The sequence below is a fragment of the Aspergillus stella-maris genome (genome assembly GCF_047715825.1).
Source record: "Aspergillus stella-maris strain CBS 113639 unplaced genomic scaffold BDV14scaffold_95, whole genome shotgun sequence".
Classification (NCBI taxonomy): Eukaryota; Fungi; Ascomycota; class Eurotiomycetes; order Eurotiales; family Aspergillaceae; genus Aspergillus; species Aspergillus stella-maris.
In genome coordinates, this window is record NW_027396889.1 from 41,076 (window position 1) to 58,755 (window position 17,680).

At 51.8% G+C, this 17,680-nt stretch overlaps 6 protein-coding genes across 6 annotated transcripts; 4 read left to right on the forward strand and 2 right to left on the reverse strand.

Moving 5' to 3' along the window:
* Positions 1-2,969: 2,969 nt before the first annotated feature.
* BDV14DRAFT_159409 (endo alpha-1,4 polygalactosaminidase) lies at positions 2,970-4,267 on the forward strand. Its single transcript, XM_073766724.1, has one exon. The coding sequence runs from the start codon at positions 3,148-3,150 to the stop codon at positions 4,081-4,083; it is 936 nt and encodes a 311-aa protein (XP_073622687.1). The 5' UTR covers positions 2,970-3,147; the 3' UTR covers positions 4,084-4,267.
* Positions 4,268-7,726: 3,459 nt separating this feature from the next.
* BDV14DRAFT_159458 (spherulation-specific family 4 protein) lies at positions 7,727-9,634 on the reverse strand. Its single transcript, XM_073766725.1, has 3 exons — positions 9,205-9,634; positions 8,622-8,979; positions 7,727-8,286 (listed from the first exon to the last, which is right to left on the reverse strand). Exons 1-3 carry the CDS (start codon positions 9,429-9,431, stop codon positions 7,966-7,968), a joined length of 906 nt encoding a protein of 301 aa, XP_073622688.1. The 5' UTR covers positions 9,432-9,634; the 3' UTR covers positions 7,727-7,965.
* A 721-nt stretch (positions 9,635-10,355) lies between these two features.
* On the forward strand, positions 10,356-11,648 carry BDV14DRAFT_205396 (NAD-dependent epimerase/dehydratase family protein; the record flags this gene model as incomplete). The annotated part of the gene is made up of 1 exon (XM_073774721.1): positions 10,356-11,648. One exon carries the CDS (start codon positions 10,356-10,358, stop codon positions 11,646-11,648), a length of 1,293 nt encoding a protein of 430 aa, XP_073622689.1.
* A 1,087-nt stretch (positions 11,649-12,735) lies between these two features.
* Positions 12,736-13,760, forward strand: BDV14DRAFT_159491 (mitochondrial 54S ribosomal protein mL54). The gene is made up of 2 exons (XM_073766726.1): positions 12,736-13,346; positions 13,409-13,760. Exons 1-2 carry the CDS (start codon positions 12,887-12,889, stop codon positions 13,660-13,662), a joined length of 714 nt encoding a protein of 237 aa, XP_073622690.1. The 5' UTR covers positions 12,736-12,886; the 3' UTR covers positions 13,663-13,760.
* Positions 13,761-13,812: 52 nt separating this feature from the next.
* BDV14DRAFT_184124 (glutathione S-transferase family protein) lies at positions 13,813-15,265 on the reverse strand. The gene is made up of 2 exons (XM_073770464.1): positions 14,662-15,265; positions 13,813-14,597 (listed from the first exon to the last, which is right to left on the reverse strand). Exons 1-2 carry the CDS (start codon positions 14,711-14,713, stop codon positions 13,858-13,860), a joined length of 792 nt encoding a protein of 263 aa, XP_073622691.1. The 5' UTR covers positions 14,714-15,265; the 3' UTR covers positions 13,813-13,857.
* BDV14DRAFT_159520 (putative phosphoinositide-specific phospholipase C) lies at positions 15,086-17,549 on the forward strand. Its single transcript, XM_073766728.1, has 4 exons — positions 15,086-15,870; positions 15,928-16,642; positions 16,693-17,290; positions 17,349-17,549. The coding sequence occupies exons 1-4, from the start codon at positions 15,475-15,477 to the stop codon at positions 17,512-17,514; spliced, it is 1,875 nt and encodes a 624-aa protein (XP_073622692.1). The 5' UTR covers positions 15,086-15,474; the 3' UTR covers positions 17,515-17,549.
* Positions 17,550-17,680: the final 131 nt, after the last annotated feature.

Genomic DNA, 17,680 nt, shown 5'->3' on the forward strand with positions numbered 1-17,680 from the left:
CCCCGAATAGATGAAGTTGACCGAAGTTTTCTAGCGCGCTTTGATATTAATTTATTGCCGTGTAAACTGTAGCAGAGCCCCGCAAGTGCAGTGCGAGCGAGCCTCGACTTCGAGAAGCATGGCATGGCATGGTCGATTCCTCTGCACCGATTCGCGGGTCAAGATTGGCAAGTATCATCCCGCGGGCGCGGATTTAGATTGATTGCGATCGAGCCTCTACTCCCGTCTCTACCGAGTTGCCTTGATCGATATGCGAGCGAGTTACTCGATGAGTATAGGGTATACGGAGTGGACGGGTGACGGCACGAAGAGGGACATGCTTTATTATGCACAGGCAGTGCCAGTTATCCATTGCATAAACTTTCGTTCGTCGGGACCAGGTCAACAATCAAAAAGGTTACTGGATCCAGGCTTCAAACTGGAAGAGGTTGGTGCCTGAGGCTGCAATGCACCTGGGGACGGAGATGGATTCAATTCAGCCTCTACTCTCCTGGCAGTAGGGCTGCAACTACCTGATAGTGCAAGCTCTTCGCATCACCTGAGTCCTTGCAAACAAGTTTTTCAGCCTCCCCTGCACCTCGCAGTCCCAACCCAAACCGGCTATCCCGTAAGTACAGCAATTAGTTAGAGCTCGGGCGGGCTTACTCTATAGATCCCGTCTAGTCTGCATCTATACCATACCCATCCATGCTCTATATCAAAGCAGCCCAGGTAAACCCTGCAGAATATATATTACTGTAGCCTCCTTGCGTAGTATCGTGAGGCTCAGAACCTCACCCAGTAGAATATTAATCTACATGCCTGAGCTGTATGTCCATGCCCAGACAGTAGATCCGGGCGTCGCATCGCAACATCCATATCTACATCAGCCAGCGCACAGGTTCAATTATTGCTTTTATATTGACCGACCACCTATGCTATGTTTACTGAAGCGGGCGTATGCGAATCCTACCTTACAAAGGAATCTACCCCCGGATGACCGATAGGTGCGGACATAACCACCCGCGCGGAGATAAGGTACCTCTAGCAAAGCAGCGACTGGCACAATGGATCGGCTACAATGTCGATTTTCTTCAGAGCGATCCTTCGGTTCTTTCAGACTTCGCTATTTGATTCTGCCACGCGTGAAACTTCACCTTAGACCTAAGCGGCCCCGTACTCTGGGATTGTGTCTAACGCCGGCATTTCAGAGCGCAATTCCGGCTCTTGTGGCCGATGCCGGCGATGGGATTGTAGCTAGTACTATAGGGGGCTTCGGAGGTAGCCTAGATGGTAGGAACTAAGTATTAGGTACAGTAGCCTAAGCAGATGAGGTATATTTTGCCGGTCCGGGCGTTTGGGACTAGATCTTGCTAGGCCTTGCGGAAAGTACCACTACTCTTAACTCTACCTAGGTAGTCCCCCGCGAGGCGGGGCCAAGTATCTAGACTACGGAAAAACTACAGGGATATAGCAGGATGAGCTGGCGACTGGGATTTGAATAGGGGATTCAGTCATAGTGACAGCATAGCCACAGTTGATCCAACCCAGGTATGTAAACAAGCAGAAGCAATATCTTCGCAAAAATTGATTGGCAGTCGCAATTGCAACGTGCTGCAAATCTGCAAGGCAAGTCCTGTTCCAACAAGGCAGTCAGCACTCAACTTGGAGCGAAAAAAGCAAGCATGCTAGAGATTGTGCGCTGGCTGGCCTGGACCAGTAGTTCTGCACTACAGCACAGGCTCAATTTCAGATTTTGCACTTCTCAACAAAGAATAAGTAAGTCGTCAACTTCCAACATCAATGGCTGAAATCCTGGATAGGTGCATAACATGTCTCACAGCTCGTATTCAATATTATTAACCCATCTCATCATACTACGCCCAAATGCCGAATTTTGTCCGCGTGAGCCTCCAAAGCAATTCCCAGGCCTGGACTGGGGTTGCCAAGGAGAAGGTCTCAACCTCACGCAGCCAAGACTTTTACTGGTGCGCCGAGCAGGGGACGCTGGCTAGCCTGTCAGGGCCGTCTTGGGTGGTCCGTGCGTGTGATTTGACATTGACTTTGAGGCGCGTGGGGACTGAGTTTCGTACCTAACAGACTAATTCTCTTAGATGGGACTACTGGTGGTGAGTTGGCCTTGGAGGACTTGGAAGTGTCAAGTGGCGAGGCCGGGTGGCGGCGGGTGGTGAGAGAAGCCCTGCTTTGCTGTGCTTACTTTTGCTTCCTGTCACCTGTAATGTATTATACGGTGTTTTATACGCTCATTGTAAAAGTGGTAAATAACAGTGGTACAAGGAGTGTAATTTACTTCAGCCCTAAAGCAGCCCAGCCACACAGGCCAGGCTCAACAAAGGCTCAAAGCAAACCCCTGCCCCTCTTTGCTAGTTGCTAACTTACTAGCTCAGCCTGGGCGCGTTCTGGAACCTCCCTGCGATGCTGTAAAATCTGCTCATCACCAGACACGACCTAAACGCCGGAGTGCTGGGCAGTCTCAGTCTGACTTACCAAGAGTCTCCGCTGTTACTCTTTCCACCAAACTGCAACTTGCCATCTTCACGTTACCTCCCTCATGAATCGGACCTCCACGGAACTCAAACCCTGGCCTCAGGAGCTAAGGTGCAATTGTCGGCGCTAATTAGGCTCCAGAGAATCGAGATTCTGGCTCTGGCGCCCGTGGCTCAGCCTCGATTTGTGGCACGCTGTCTGAGACCAGTCCCTGGCTCTTGCTGCGACCTTGGGCGTTTGGCTTTGACTTGCTTTGACTTGCTTTGACTTGCTTTGACTTGCCTTTGCCTTGCCTTTCTTTCATCTCCAGTGCTCACTTTGGGTCGCCGACTTTTTGATCTCACATTGCTGCTGCCTACCTTAGGGGTGTCGGTGAGCTGAGGGTTCACTGTCACCAAGTGGATACGAATAGCCTCAGACCCTCCTGCTTACCACTGTTACCACTGAGGAACCCCTCTACTTGACTCGATCTCAGCTGAGAAGAGAACTTTTTCTCGCCGGAGTTGTACAAACTGCGGTACTTCTCCTTTTTGTCTATTTTTACTTCATCGCTTTCCTTTGCGCTCACTCATCGCCATCTACAGCGCTTTTGCAAGCGATTCTTCCCTTTAGCACATCGCATCGCATTGCTGAACCACCCTCATCGGAACAATCGCAACGATGGAATCCCTCAAAACCCAACCAGCCACCGGCTGGAAATCCTGGACCGCCAAGAAAAAGGCTCTCCTCATCACCTCAATCATCCTCTTCCTGATCGCGCTCGGCGTCGGTCTAGGAGTAGGACTCGGTCTGGGCCTAAACAACGACGAAGACGAAGATAACGACAACAATGAAGGCGGCACGGGCAACAACACCAACATCTGGCAACCTGCCGTCGGAACATCCTGGCAGATCGTGCTCCGGTACGCCCTCAACGACACGAACGTCGACGTGGACGTCTACGACATCGACCTCTTCGATAACGACGAGGACATGATTGAGGGACTTCAGAGTGATGGACGCAAAGTCATCTGTTACTTCTCCGCAGGCACATACGAGAACTGGCGCGATGACGCGGACGACTTCCCGCGGGGTGATATCGGCGATAACCTGGATGAATGGGAGGGCGAAAGCTGGGTGGACATTCGCTCCGACGCGATTCGGCGCATCATGACTGCGCGCCTTGACGTCGCGCGCGAAAAGGGCTGCGACGGCGTCGACCCCGATAATGTCGACGGGTACGATAATCAGAACGGACTTGATCTGACGGAGGACGATACAGTTGACTATATGAACTGGCTTGCGCGCGAAGCACACAGTCGCGGTTTGTCAATTGGGTTGAAGAATGCCGGGGCTGTTATTTCCCGCGTTATTGGCAATATGCAGTGGAGCGTTAATGAGCAGTGTGCGCAGTACAATGAGTGCGATACGTATGCGGCGTTCGTGAGGCGCAACAAACCTGTTTTTCATATTGAGTATCCGAAGGGGGATGATACGAATAATGAGGTTGAGGTTACGGGGGCGAGGAAGAATAATGCTTGTGACTTTGATGACGCGAATCAGTTTTCGACGTTGATTAAGAATATGGACTTGGATAATTGGTATCAGGATTGTTAGGTCTATGGAGGGAGAGGATGGCAATGGCATGTATGGAGTTGGTTTGTTTACTACACTATCCTTTGATTCTCATACCCAGTTACTACGATACTTTGCTTAGTACTTAGCATATGAGCATGAGCAATTGATTTTAGTCTTCCTTTTACTTCGTCTACAACATCACCCACAGTCTATCATCCCCTGTCAATCCCCACACCCCACCCCCTCCTCATTCATGCCTCCTTCCTTATGCACCCCGGGGTACACCTTCCTCCCACAAACATCCTGACCTAACTCATCCTTCCCATCCTTCGACCTTCCAGAACATCCTACTCAACCATCACGAATCGCTCCAAGAGCCCCAGACCCAAGTACTCCCTGCATTTCGCATCCCTAGTCTCCAGCCCCGCAAGTACAACTCATCAAAAACGGGATGCTCACTCTCCCCCTCGTATCGCTAATATACACCGTTGCGGTTGTGCCTGCGACCCCGCGTGCACGACCCGGGCGTGAACCGCTTGCGGTGTCTCTTGCATGTCTATAGACCGGCGTGGCAAGGGTAGACAGTCTGATATGCCATTGACTTTGCATGACTCGGTGAGGCCAAATGAGGCCATTGTCATTCTGGCTGCAGAGGTACTGCATGTTTTCAGCCCCAGATGCAAAGTATTATCGACAAGGCAAGTGTTCTAATCTGGATGGGTTCACTGAGATGTACTAATACTGTATTGAAACACATCGTTACGGTCCGTGATCATGACTTATTACAATACAGGACAGCCTTTCCGTCTGTCAATACCCCGGCCCAGGAACAGAACACAAGCGGCGTAATTTTCAGTCACCACCAAGTCGACGTATCACCTCAATTTTGGTGCCAGTCCCATTGCCAACCCATCACCCTGACTTGGCTTCCCAGTTGTTGTGCCTGGATCAGGTCGCACATGAGTCACGGTGGTCTGTTCTGAGACATTAATATCAGAAAGACGAGTATCAGGTCATCTTCAAGACTCGACTCAAACCTGAGCAGTGAGCAGTGTCTGTAATACTCGGCGTGATTCCACCAAGGTCCTATTCTTAGCGGCTGTCATTTCCTCCAGCCCGGTGCTAAAAGTCTAAAACAAGGGACTGACTAGCTAGAGGAATCCTGAGACAGCGATCGGATCTCGCACTCGCACGGCTCGAGGCACGGCAATGGCCGAGTCCGCTGCCAACTAGTCGAAAGTCTGGAGGATCCGTCACCCGCGGCCGCGGCATCTAGACAACTCCTTCTCCACTATTGACCTGTGCTCTGTCCAATTCTGACGACCGATGAAGCAAAAAGGGTCGCAGGATAAATTCAATCTCAATCTCTCGATTTCCAAGTAAACCAAACATCAGATCAGTTCCTGAAACAAGTTCTACGTACCAAACCTTGGAACCAGGACCAGCCCGGCACCCCACAACCACCGATACAATCATAAATTTAGGGTTCATCACCTGCCGAAGCAACAACATGAAGGAAAAATGGAGCCAGCGACCAGTCTTAGTGTCTCATCCAGCAATGATTTCCGCCCTAAGCACCACTTGCACCGCTCCAATCGTGCTGAGACGATTCAATTCGCTGCCCAGAAGACGCGGGCTCTTGGCGGTTGTGCGTTGGCGCGTGCCTGCTTTGAAATCACTCTAGAGACGGCTAACTCACTTCTGTATTTTGGTGGGACTTTGGGGCTCTGGCCGAGACGTATCAATTCTGAGCGAAGAAGGTTCTGATCGTGCAGTTCACAGGCCATACTTGCTTTTCGAGCAGTCGCCTTCTCTTCTCCTTTACCGTACCCGCTCCAGTGCAGGAACCATCTAACGATAGAATCTATTCAAAATCCACTGTACCTAGGGCAGTCACAACAAGCCTAGCCCCGGGAACGTTCGGCGGAGCAAGACGCGACAAGCCAGCGAAAAGGATCCCGCCACTCTCCTTGATCCTTCTCTACAGCGCTTGGTAGACTACTTGGTACTTGAGTGGCCAGCCGCTGCCAAGTCGCACTGCATCCTTTTTAGGTCAAGAGCTATCTGCCCTGTTACGTCCAGCGTTTTTACTTTGTACGAGATTTTCACTGCACCACTTTGCCAGTGCCTCGATTGCGATTGCGTTTGCGTTTGCATGATCGGATCATCACGATCGATCTTCGATTACATTCTCTTCCTTCGTTTCTGTTTCTTTTCCAATTGACGTAAATACTAAATACCTTCTGGTCGGTGTTGAAATCGAGAAATTGGGTTGGGCTGGTATACAATCCAGCCGAGGTGGCGAATATCCGTGAGATATCCATCCTCTCATGTCCACAGATTCTGTACAGCCCCGTTATACACCGTAGCCACTTATACTACCAGGGAAAGAAGAGTAACCCCGGACGAAAACCGGACAAATTTCTCGAGTCCAAACAACTGCCAGTGCCCAACGGTCTCTCAAGATAAGCACTGCCTACCGGCCTGCCTTGCTGCGCGCGCCCGCAAAAACTCCGGCTGCACAGCAGTTGCACTATTGACTGTCTCCTTACATGTGGAGTAGTGAATAGACATACCCGTACTTATCAAAATACTAAATGTCCGAGACCCGAGAGGGAGGGGATACAATCTCAAGGAATTGGATGACAAGAGTAGAGAACCCGAGTAGAGTACACTAGGTAGGTATATCATGACGCATTCTCCCCGTCATTGTCATCAGATCTTGAATCATACCTTCCTGCCAGCTAAGTACCTAGGTATGCATGTCTCACTGATTTTTCCTTGATCCTGACCAGCCAGTCAGTCCGCAGCGAAGAAACCAACCTGCCAAATCAAGACCGGTCCTCAACCCGCGTAGCTAGCTGTAGCCGACTAACTCTTTCCTCAACGGACCCGTCCACCGATCACAGATCAAGAGCAGTGCAGAGACTTCACCTGCGCATCCTGCAAGATGCAAGGGTTGCTGTATACCCCTGTCAGACTCAACCAGTCACATCTCCAAAGAGTCCAAGCATGCACCGAGCCCTAAAGGCGCTAAAAAAGACAGCCTAAGCCAACTATCACAAGTGGAGAGGCCAAGAGCCAAAGTTCTCCGCTGTTCGCCGCTTATTGTGCATGTTTTAGAACCCCGCTAGGAGCATCGTTGGCAGTGGCATGCTAGGCTAATTTAGATTAGTTTGGTGAGTGTCTGGGTGTGTTAGTTTAGTTAGATTCTGGGATCTGGGCGATTATGGATTCTCCCCGAGCCTGAGCCATGGTGACGCCCGGAGTCTGCCTACCTGTGTTGTATCATGTTTTGGTTACACTTACACAGACACATTATTCAGGCGGCCTCCGGTGCGCCCGACCGACTGGTTGACTTTGAGATTTTTTATTCTTGTCCTCCGCATCTATTCGTTCCGATTGCTTGTTGGTGTTGTACAATCGGATCGATACAAAGGCTGAGTTGAGGTAATCGGGTGGGATTGAGTGGTGGTTTGACGAGTAATGAAAATTACAAATTATACTGGTATACTAGGTACAATATTACTGCAGTAATACGATTCAAGTTGGGTAGGTTTGGATCAGCACATGTGTGACAAAGAGGTCAGAGACAAAGAGATACGAGGTTCGTCAGGACTCAGAGTCAGTCGTCAGGACCGGATAAGAATAGGGGCAGGATCGTCCAGATCCAGATTTTCACAATCGAGATCGATAAGGCTACTGGTTACCGAAGGTTGACAAGCATTGGGCAACTAGGCGCCGTGACGATAAACAGGAAAATGCAGCCGGGGATCTCAAAGGACTACTCAAATAAATCTTTTGATATATACGGAATACGCACTCGAGGGTCAGATACTCATTTGACCTCTATACCAATGCCAGTACCAACAGTGCATGAGGCATCGCTCACTGTCTCACTCTCTCACACCTAGGAAGGCCTCACTTAGCCATGAGACTCACAAAGTCATCCCACTTGCTGCCAAAGCTAGCGTAGTAATCCGTACTAAGATGCGTAAGGAAAATCTCATCCGCAACTCGTCGCACTTCCTTGACAAACTTGCGGAGCTGCTTCCCACTCACGTTGTCCGGCAACGAGTGGACCACGGCGCAGAGCTGGCTGCGGTTGCTGTTGGGAATCTCCTCGAACAGTCGGGCCCCATTGCGCTCCTGGAAGGTGTCATATGTTGCCTCAAAGACAACAGTCGAGTCAGCTGTCGACAGGTAGCGAGAGTCTGGGACAACTCCGGGGTTGTGGAAGACCTGCGATTGGATAGAAATTAGCTATTTGCAAGGCCAACAATCAAGAATGGTGATGGGCGCTCCGAGGCTTCGCCGGACGGTGTTGGCAGATGCCACCGGCAAGGTGAAAACATTGGCAAAAAGAAAATTAGATCGATCTAATTTTTCCCAGATGCGCAATATCTGGCAGGGCTAGAACAAGTCACAGATTGAGACATCCGCAGACTGCCAAGAGATTTCCGGGGCATGGAGGAAAAATAGAATTGTTGGGATGAGAAAGACTATGCTCCGATGGCGATGGGGGGAGGATCGAAGATCACCGCGTGGTAGAGATCACACAACAGCGTCACACTTACGAAATTGTCGGGTCCCAAGCCAGAGGCATTTCTCACGATCGAGGTGAGTTCCTCCAGGTACGTAAAGATGCGCGCATCATACTGTTGCGGCGTCTCATCGAAGAATATTCCCCGAACGGCGAGTCTGGGGTCATTGCCGACAGTGGGCCAAGCCGCATAAGTCTCGATGTCATTGCGCACCAGCGAAATGTTGCGATTTGCGTAGGTCGTGGCGACATAGCCCAACACACGGACGTTGTCGTGGGCAGTCAAGCGAGGTATCTCCTGGGTATAATTGCCGTCGGGCAGGGGGTTCGGACCCGGGCCGCTACCAGGGTTCACGACCACTGTAAAGTTGACATCGGGGTGGGCTGAGATCCTACATACAGTCAGGCGGCGTTTAGCTGCAGGCTTTTTGAGATTGTGGTAAATCAGAAGCGCCCTTTGTCCCACGGTGGTCCATATGCAGCAGTGCAGGCGGCTGATGGCGTTCGCATGGTTTCCTAGTAGTCATGTTCGACCGACAGGGGTGGGCGAGGCCCTCTTCCAGCGATGTGGAAAATAGAAACAAGTCACAGCAGATTAGGCAAAAAGAAAAACTCACACATTGACCAACGGATCCCATGCACCAGGGGAAGGGTACACATAGAGCGGCACAAAGACCTTTGCTTTTGGGCCCATGTTGTGATCCTTGTTGCGCAGACTGACTACAATTGCGGGTGGAAGAACGGCAGCGAGAATAGCAACAAAGACGAGAATGGCTGCAATCAAGCGAGAGCGCCGACTGCGGAGGAACTGTCGTTCTCTCACGTGTTTTTTAAGCTCCATCATTGTGGTGGACTTGGGACTGGGGTGACTGGTAAATAGATGCTAAACGGGTAGCGCATCAGAATAATGCGACAAAGGGGAGCCTGGCGCCAGGGAGAAACAAAAAGGCGGCTTTGCTGGCCATGGCGACAATGAGGACCCAGGAATAAGTAGCCCCAGTCGTCTTAGACTCTAAACCAAGTCAATGCCTCAATGAGGTGATCTAAAGGAGGGGGGAGGGTTCATTCTTTCCTTCTTTCGCCAACAGACTGCGCACGCCCAAAATAGAGTGGATCGGGCTCTTACCCATGCAGCAGCATGTCTTTAGTTAGTAATTGCAGGCGTCCGCCGAAGCGAATACAGTGCATTGTCTGCTCCCTGGCCTGGGCTTGACTTAAACCACTGCGATCCTGTGGAGGCGCCCAGACGTGCTAGAAGTCGTCCGATACTAGCCAACCGGGGGCAAACTCCCTACTCTCTCTAGGCTCTGCGTCGCTCTGCTCCGTTGCGTCCCATTGCAGGAAAACCGAGCTGACGGCTCTTAATCTATTCTCGATCTTTTGCTTTCTTTTTTTTCCCTCGCTTTCCATTCTCTGCCACATCTGACCCTGTCTGCCTGCATTCGTTCGCTTTGCCTTCCCAGGATTATGTGCTGTTTGTAAATAGGCGAGTCGCGACTCACGATACCTTCGCCTTTCTTGACTCGAAACCGTCGCGGTTACATCCAGAAGAGTCCAGAGTGTGTCCAGGCCTGGCTTTGACGAAGTATAAAAAATTCTGGCGTTCCTTTCTTCGGCCGGCCACCCTCAAGTCACTCACTTCCGTCCCAGTTTGACTGGATAAATTCCCCTCGTTTTCTTCGGTTTCCGTCGTTGCATCTGCTTGTACCACTTCTTGTCCTTGAGTTTGTTCCAATATCTGCTGCACATCATGCTTTCAGATTCGACAATGGATAGCCCTCGTCAGTCGGATGCAAGTTCCCCTGCGGAGTCTTGCTCTCCGGTATGCGTGGACACACCTGCAACGCAGTCTTCCGTCTTGTTCGAGGGGAATCTTGATGAGTTACTGCGTAACTTCCCTCTTCGTCAATACATCCTGGTCACTGGCGGTCTTGGCTTCATCGGGAGTCACACAACACTGGAGCTGCTGAAAGCCGGCTACAACGTCATTGTGATCGACAACCTCAGCAACTCTTTCCAAACTGTCTTTGACCGCATCAAGCAATTGGCGCAGAAGCACCATGATGCTCAAGGGACTGAGCTCCCTGCCCTGCATCTGAGCGCCCACGACTACCGGGATACTGCCGCTCTGAAAGAGCTCCTTGACCAGTACCAAGTCGAGTCCCGATGGGGCTCTCCCAAGTCCAAGATCTCCGGTGTAATCCACTTCGCTGCTTATAAAGCAGTTGAGGAGAGCATCAAGAACCCGTTGAAGTACTATGCAAACAACGTTAGCGGCCTTGTCGACTTCGCCACAACATTGGGAGAATACGGCATCAAGACGTTCATCTTCTCCTCGTCGGCAACCGTTTATGGGACACTTGCCACTTCTGGTCTTCCGCTCAAGGAGGAGCTCTGCGCCCACAAAGATGAAATCTACCACGGTGCCGACGGCATCGGTCAGACCATCAGGGCTGGATCCACTGGGATCACGAATCCGTACGGACGCACAAAGTGGATGTGCGAGGCCATTCTGGCTGATCTTGCAGCTTCTGATCCAGAGTGGACGATCGTGGCGCTCCGGTACTTTAACCCGGTTGGCTGCGACGAGTCTGGCCTGCTGGGGGAAGACCCCAAACAGACACCCACCAATCTCCTTCCCGTCGTCGTGAAAGTCATGACTGGGGAGTACAAGGAGCTTTCCATGTTCGGAACTGACTGGGAGACGGAGGATGGTACTGCTGTCCGTGACTTCATCCACGTCACCGACTTGGCCCGAGGACACATCGCTGCCCTTGACGTCGCTAGCGAGAGAAAGCTTGCCGAGAACTTCCGCGCATTCAACCTAGGTACCGGTCGAGGACACTCGGTCATGGAAGTTGTCAACGCCATGGAGAGCGTGTCCTCCAGGCAAATCCCAATCAAGGCGGCCCCTCGCCGTTCGGGAGACGTTGGATCCTGCGTTGCCGTTGCTACCAGGTCGCAGGACGAACTTCAGTGGAAGACTGAAAAGACACTGACAGATGCTTGTGGTAGCCTGTGTAAGTTTCTGGAAGTTAGCGGTGCATTGTCAAGCTGCTAAAAACGAGGTCATGGGTCATATAATAATCGGCGTTTGTTGAGCGGGTCTCTCTGGTTTTGTTGTTTTTAATAATGTGGCAACCTCACGGATATCATTGCCCCTCATGCATGATAGAAAATAGTTTTTGGCTTCAAGCATTTTGATCCAGCATCTTCTATATAGCTTCGACAGGTAACGCTGTGAGGACGGGTAGTGTCTGCGTTTTTGTTCGCATGTTCCATTAAATCTAATGACGGGGAACCGCTTTTTGTATATCGTGCTAGTCTGCCATTCAAATCAAAATTTCTCGGGAGAAGACGATCAACGGCATCAAACCAATAATCATGGTAGATCTGAGTGTCAGGGCGTGAGTACAAGGAAGGCCGTGCCATCTTCCAGGGATTCTAGGTGGCCGGTGTTGTCCAACGGTCGAATCCGGCTTCGCCCATCTTTCAGAACCACAAGGACAACTGTGTCCTGCGAATTTCTGCAGCGCTAGGCGGCCTCTGGGTCTGGACGCAGCAGACTCGCCAGGAACTGCTGGGGCCAACTTGACTCGCAGACAGAGACAGCCGATCTATGCATGTAACTCTGCAGGAATATCCCGTCAACGAACGTCTGTATGGGGCCCCGGTACGGTGTCACAAAGAAAGCCACGAGGAGCCAGACTGCGAACGAGTGTTGCTGTTCGAATAAGCTCTTCGATTAAGCTGCTGGGCGGAGAGCCCAGATCTCTTTAGATCAGCGAATCGAGCGTGCCCCTCGGTGGGTGTCAGGATTCGTAACCTCATGCAAGATAAGGAGGAGGCTGCAGAGACGATACGGCCAAGGATCCTCTCATCCTGAGAGCTTGTTGTTGCTTGTCATAAGCAAGTCTGCAAATGCAGCTTGACGGGGTGTTGTGGGTCAGTTTCAGGTTTCCGGTCAAACAACGTCTGTTCCTTGTAGCTCAAGCAGCCGATCCATATCGCAGTAGATACCAAGATGGCGGCTGGTGCATGGAGTTCAGTGAGGAAGGACTTTGCCAGGCTGATGACGACGGTTCCTAAATAGGCAAGGCCAGCCTCCAAGTCATGTGGGGGTACCTGTCTGGTCACGTGCCCAGCACCTCCGGCTTGGCATCAATTTCATCCGCAGTTTTCTTGTCTGGAGCGTCGCGCGACTCTGCATCTCACGATTCTCCAGCTTTGCGTTCTCAATTGCCTGCGGGGTGACTTTCTTTTGAAATTTTATAATCGCACCGGCGATTTCCGTACACCATGAAGACGATTTGCCAACGCTGCCGGTTCAGCGTCCTGACCCGACTCCAACCCCAGACTCTCACATCCTCGTTGTCCGCAAGCCAACGAATCTATTTCCGCAGCTACAGCGACAACAAGCCCACCGTATCTGCTGCTCCCCCCCCTCCCAAGCCCCGCCAGCCCATCGGCGATGGTATCACTATCCCGTCCGCCATTTCATCAGCCACCCCTGGCATTTCGCAACCCTTGAGCACACCCGATACTGTTCATGTCGACGTGGACCCGACGGCGAAGGTCAACAAGACCGTCGAACGACCTCCGAGCACATGCCTCGCCGGAACCAAGCTGGAAGGCCTGAACTATTTCAAGAACAAGCCGGATGTCTTCGCGAAGGAAGATTCGGAGTACCCCGAGTGGTTGTGGGGACTGTTGGATGGCGGAAAGAAGGAGGCTAAGAAGGGCGGTGTTGACCCGAACAGTATGTCTTGATGTGTTGCTTTTCCCCACGTTCTGGTGAAAAATGCTAACTTGATGGTTCAGCCCTCAACAAGAAGCAGCGCAAACGTTATGACAAGAAGATGGCCGCTCGCGCCGCTACAATGCCCGTCCAGATCCCCGCTCACCACCAAGCCACGGATATCACGCCCGCTACATACAACCGCGACGGAGAAGTCCCCGCTGATCTGCTCACGCAGGCAACAGACAGCTTGGAGAAGCGAGGAGAGATTACGAAGAGCGCCAGAGAAGCGCGGAGAAAGGCGATCAGAGAGGCCAACTTCTTGAGCGGTCTCTAATTTACAATTGCTGCTCAAGCGCGTTCGGTTCTATCTCTATATAAGTGTTCCGATAAGCTGGTGTATATTATGGCTGACCTAGGAGTTACTTTACCATGTATTCTATGACATTTGTACTTCATTTCTTCATTTCTCAAACAAGCGGCCGAATACACTATTTGCATTCTACTCTTCGCTTCCCATGCTTGGTCCAAATCATTTCGAAACCTCCCACTCCTTCTCCTTCCCCTTCCCCTCAACCCAAGGAAAGCAAGCATTCCACAACGCCTCAAGCTCCCCGTCTCCCAAATCAAGCAACTCCCTCCAAACGCCCTGTTCGACAAGCCAATACCAAGCTAAGAAACTCGCCAGCACGAGATCTGCATAACCCGGCGTCTCGCCTTCGAAGAATGGTCCCTTCTTCTCACCCTTCCCCTTCAACATCTTCACAATGGGCTTGATCGTCCTCTTCATGCGCTCAATGATTTCCCTGATCTCGCCTTCATCAGTTGGTCGAACCTCGCTCAGCGGCTTTCCGAACCGCACCGTCCGTGTCTCGGTATAGAACTCCCGCCCGCGAGGGTCCAACTTGTCCGTGATAGCCGTCAAAATGAGTGTCACGCCAGTAAACGAAACATCATACATGATTCTTTCCACTGCAATAGCAAGCGCGTAGCTGGCGTCTCCACTTGGAAACAGAGTTTTCTCGGGGTATTGCTCGTCTAGATGGAGCGCGATGTCGAGAGAGTCCATAAGCGCTCCATTGGGGTTCGACGTTACCGAGGTGTGGATAATTGCGGGGAGGGTGTACTCGACATGGCCATCGCCGGGGGGGACGGAGAGGCCGCGTAGCAAGGGAGCGATGTCCGGGTAGGAGATGTAGGACTCAGTGTAGGGGATAGACTTGTAGTTTAGAACCATGCGGGTTTTGAATGTGTTGGGGGACCATGATTTGCCTGGGATTCAGTGTTAGTATACTGGAGACATGTGGGGAGGAGGGCCGAGGGAGGTTGTACGTACCAGGAACCTCTGACAGTAGGTCGAAAAAATGGACTGGAGTCTTTTCTGCCATTGCAATTTAATTGAGTTCAGGTACTTGTTTGAAGGTGAAGTTGGTATAGCAGTAAAGGTTTTGTGCCGTGATATATATTGCGCTCGGAAGCTTCCCGTCAGCTCCGCGGAATCGGTGTTTCTTACTGACGACGCCCGGGGACTTGATTGATCAGCACTACCCTCTAACAAGGCTACAGGGTCACTATGATAACAGCTTTACACAGTCAATTCTTAAGTCAATTGCTGCGTATGCGTATTCACAGGCACCTTATGATGCCGAGTGGATCTGAATAGCTTCATAGCTACCCCGCGCAGGAAATTCAGCTTCCCAACGTTTTCACCGCCAATCTGTCACTTCAGCTATACCATCAACAATAAGCAGTATGAACGAGTCTATACTTCGGCGCAATATGCCATTGCTAAGAGTGATCCTTCCCTACCAGGCAGCCGTCATAGGATGATCTTGCCATGGAGGGCCTCATGCCGAGCCACGCACGCTCCATGAGTGGAGCTTCGGTCTCATCAAGCTGAAGCTGTTGTCAACACGTCGTCCGCTCTTTCACCTTTGTCTTCTTTTCTAATCCTCTCTCTTACAACATCTTGCTGCGGCGGTTTTATCTTCCTCTGCTCGACTGCTGACCACCAACTACACCTTTCCGAGCTCTCGTGAGCACCCCGCTTCAGCCACGTCCCACCACATCCAATACTCCTGTTTGGTACAATTTTCCGCAGCAAAATACTCGAATTCAACCAGATAGCTTAAGTCGACCTCACTTTAGCATGGCCACCGTCGACGATATCACCAAGCGCACCGGCCAGGTTGCCATAAACCCCTCCTCGCAGTCCCCCGCAACGAAGCCCATCAGCGCCTTCTCGCCCTCGTTCCAGACCCACCTCGACCAGATCTACAAGTCCCTGACCGCGTCGGTGCCGTCCGTTTTTATCAAGGATGTTCAACGCGATGCCAATGACGCAGGTGGCCTCGAGCCCGATCCGCTCAGCTCCTTGGCGGCCTTTCACGATTACATGGCCAGTCCTTCAGCTGCTGCGCTGCGTCCCGCCACCAAGCCAGATGACTCTGCACCGATCACGGACTACTTTATCTCTTCGAGCCATAATACATATTTGACAGGGAACCAGCTGTATAGCGATGCGGCTGCCACTGCTTATTCGGAGGTGAGCCTGGAACTACGGAGCCAGATTGGATCACACAGGGAAGGCTAACAAAGATAGGCTCTTTTGAGCGGCTGCAGATGCGTCGAGATTGACGTCTGGGATGGAGAGCCGGACTCTGGCAGTGAGGATGGCACGAGTGATAGCAGCTCATCGAGCTCTGATGACGAGAAGACTACAGACAAGCCTAGTCGGAAGAAGACGGTGAAGTCGAAAATTGGCAGCATCCTCAGGCGCAAGAAGTCACCAGCCAAGAGTCCGCCTGCAGACAAGGGCGAGCCCAATGTCCCTGGCCCGGGGCCACTGAAATTGGAGCCCAGGGTGCTTCACGGTCACACGCTTACGAAGGGCACGACGTTCAGAGAGGTGTGCTACGCTATCCGTGATAGCGCCTTTGTGGTCAGTGATCTGCCAGTCATCGTGAGCTTAGAGGTGCATGCGTCATTCGAACAGCAGGAGACCATGGTCGAGATTATGGAGGATGCCTTCAAAGGGCTCTTGATAGAGGTTACCCCGGATATGGAGGCCATGGAGACTGTACCCCCCTTGAAGGAGCTGAGGAAAAAGATCCTGGTGAAGGTGAAATGGGTCCCGCCTACTGCCGAAGGGCAGGAAGAGGAGGAGGACAAAACAGATGATCTGGAGCAGCTTGAATCGACCAATTCGGCCCAGTCCGCTTCGCAGCCTCCTCAGAAGCCAGCAAAGATCTTGCCCTCCTTGAGTAAGCATGCTGTCTTTACCAAGGGTTTCAGCTTCAAACAGTTCTCTCAGCCCGGTAGGTTCAGCGGCACAACTCGCTCAAATTAGCATGCTAACACCAAACAGAAGCAAAAGCCCCTGGCCACGTCTTTTCCCTCTCCGAGCGCGCAGCCCGCCAAGCAGACGAAAAGTACGGCAAAGCTCTCTTCGAGCACAACCGAAAATACTTCATGCGCGTCTACCCATACGGTCTCCGCGTGAACTCCTCAAACCTCGACCCGACCTTCTTCTGGCGCCGCGGTGCTCAGATTGTCGCGTTGAACTGGCAAAACTCCGACAAGGGCATGATGCTAAACCAGGGCATGTTCGCCGGCGAAGAGGGCTGGATCATTAAGCCGCAAGGTTACAGAAGCACAGAGCCTGAGGATGCCCCTATCCCAAGGCACAGCGTCGACCTCTCTATTGAGATCTTGGCTGGTCAGGATCTTGCGCTTCCGCCTGGTGACAAGAACGAGAAGGGCTTCAAGCCTTATGTCTCTTGCTACCTGCATGTTGAGACTCCGGAGGATGCGCCGAACCCGAAGGGCGACGACAGCACGGACTCCGAGAAGACGAGCTACAAGCGGGAAATCAAGAGTGGACAGGGCATTAACCCTGACTTTGGGGCGCAGAAGCTCCAGTTCCCAACTTTGACGGGCGTTGTGGAGGAGTTGACCTTTGTCAGGTTTGTCTCACAGTCGATAGCTGCGTTGCTCTTATTAGTACTGACTCGCCCATTGCAGATTCAAAGTCAAAGACGACGAAATAGGCCTGGACTCACTAGCCTCATGGGCTTGTATCCGCCTCACCCGTCTGCAAGAGGGCTACCGCATCATTCGTCTCTACAAGTGCGATGGATCGGACTCTGGTGGTTTCCTTCTCGTTCGCATTTCGAAGACCATCTCGTAGGTCTGCATGGAGCCATAGCGTTTGGAAGCGTTGGATCTTTTAGCGACGGCGATCTCATTGGCGTGGAATTCAAATACTATTATTGTTACCATATGGCTTTTGAAGATAGACAATGACCCCAGCACCCAGCACCCAGCGCGCCTGGCGGTTTGGCGCACCTGCCATA

Excerpts from the sequence above, each read along its gene's own strand:
- BDV14DRAFT_159458 (XM_073766725.1), bottom strand. The coding sequence starts at position 9,431 with ATGATGGAGCTTAAAAAACACGTGAGAGAACGACAGTTCCTCCGCAGT. Across the intron at positions 8,980-9,204 it reads TGGGATCCGTTGGTCAATGT|GATCTCAGCCCACCCCGATG; the intron begins GTGAGTTTTTCT and ends GACTGTATGTAG. Across the intron at positions 8,287-8,621 it reads GCTTGGGACCCGACAATTTC|GTCTTCCACAACCCCGGAGT; the intron begins GTAAGTGTGACG and ends ATCCAATCGCAG.
- BDV14DRAFT_184124 (XM_073770464.1), bottom strand. The coding sequence starts at position 14,713 with ATGGCAGAAAAGACTCCAGTCCATTTTTTCGACCTACTGTCAGAGGTT. Across the intron at positions 14,598-14,661 it reads CCTACTGTCAGAGGTTCCTG|GCAAATCATGGTCCCCCAAC; the intron begins GTACGTACAACC and ends ACTGAATCCCAG.
- BDV14DRAFT_159520 (XM_073766728.1), top strand. The coding sequence starts at position 15,475 with ATGGCCACCGTCGACGATATCACCAAGCGCACCGGCCAGGTTGCCATA. Across the intron at positions 16,643-16,692 it reads CAAACAGTTCTCTCAGCCCG|AAGCAAAAGCCCCTGGCCAC; the intron begins GTAGGTTCAGCG and ends AACACCAAACAG. Across the intron at positions 17,291-17,348 it reads GAGGAGTTGACCTTTGTCAG|ATTCAAAGTCAAAGACGACG; the intron begins GTTTGTCTCACA and ends CGCCCATTGCAG.
- BDV14DRAFT_159491 (XM_073766726.1), top strand. The coding sequence starts at position 12,887 with ATGAAGACGATTTGCCAACGCTGCCGGTTCAGCGTCCTGACCCGACTC. Across the intron at positions 13,347-13,408 it reads GGGCGGTGTTGACCCGAACA|CCCTCAACAAGAAGCAGCGC; the intron begins GTATGTCTTGAT and ends TTGATGGTTCAG.
- BDV14DRAFT_159409 (XM_073766724.1), top strand. The coding sequence starts at position 3,148 with ATGGAATCCCTCAAAACCCAACCAGCCACCGGCTGGAAATCCTGGACC.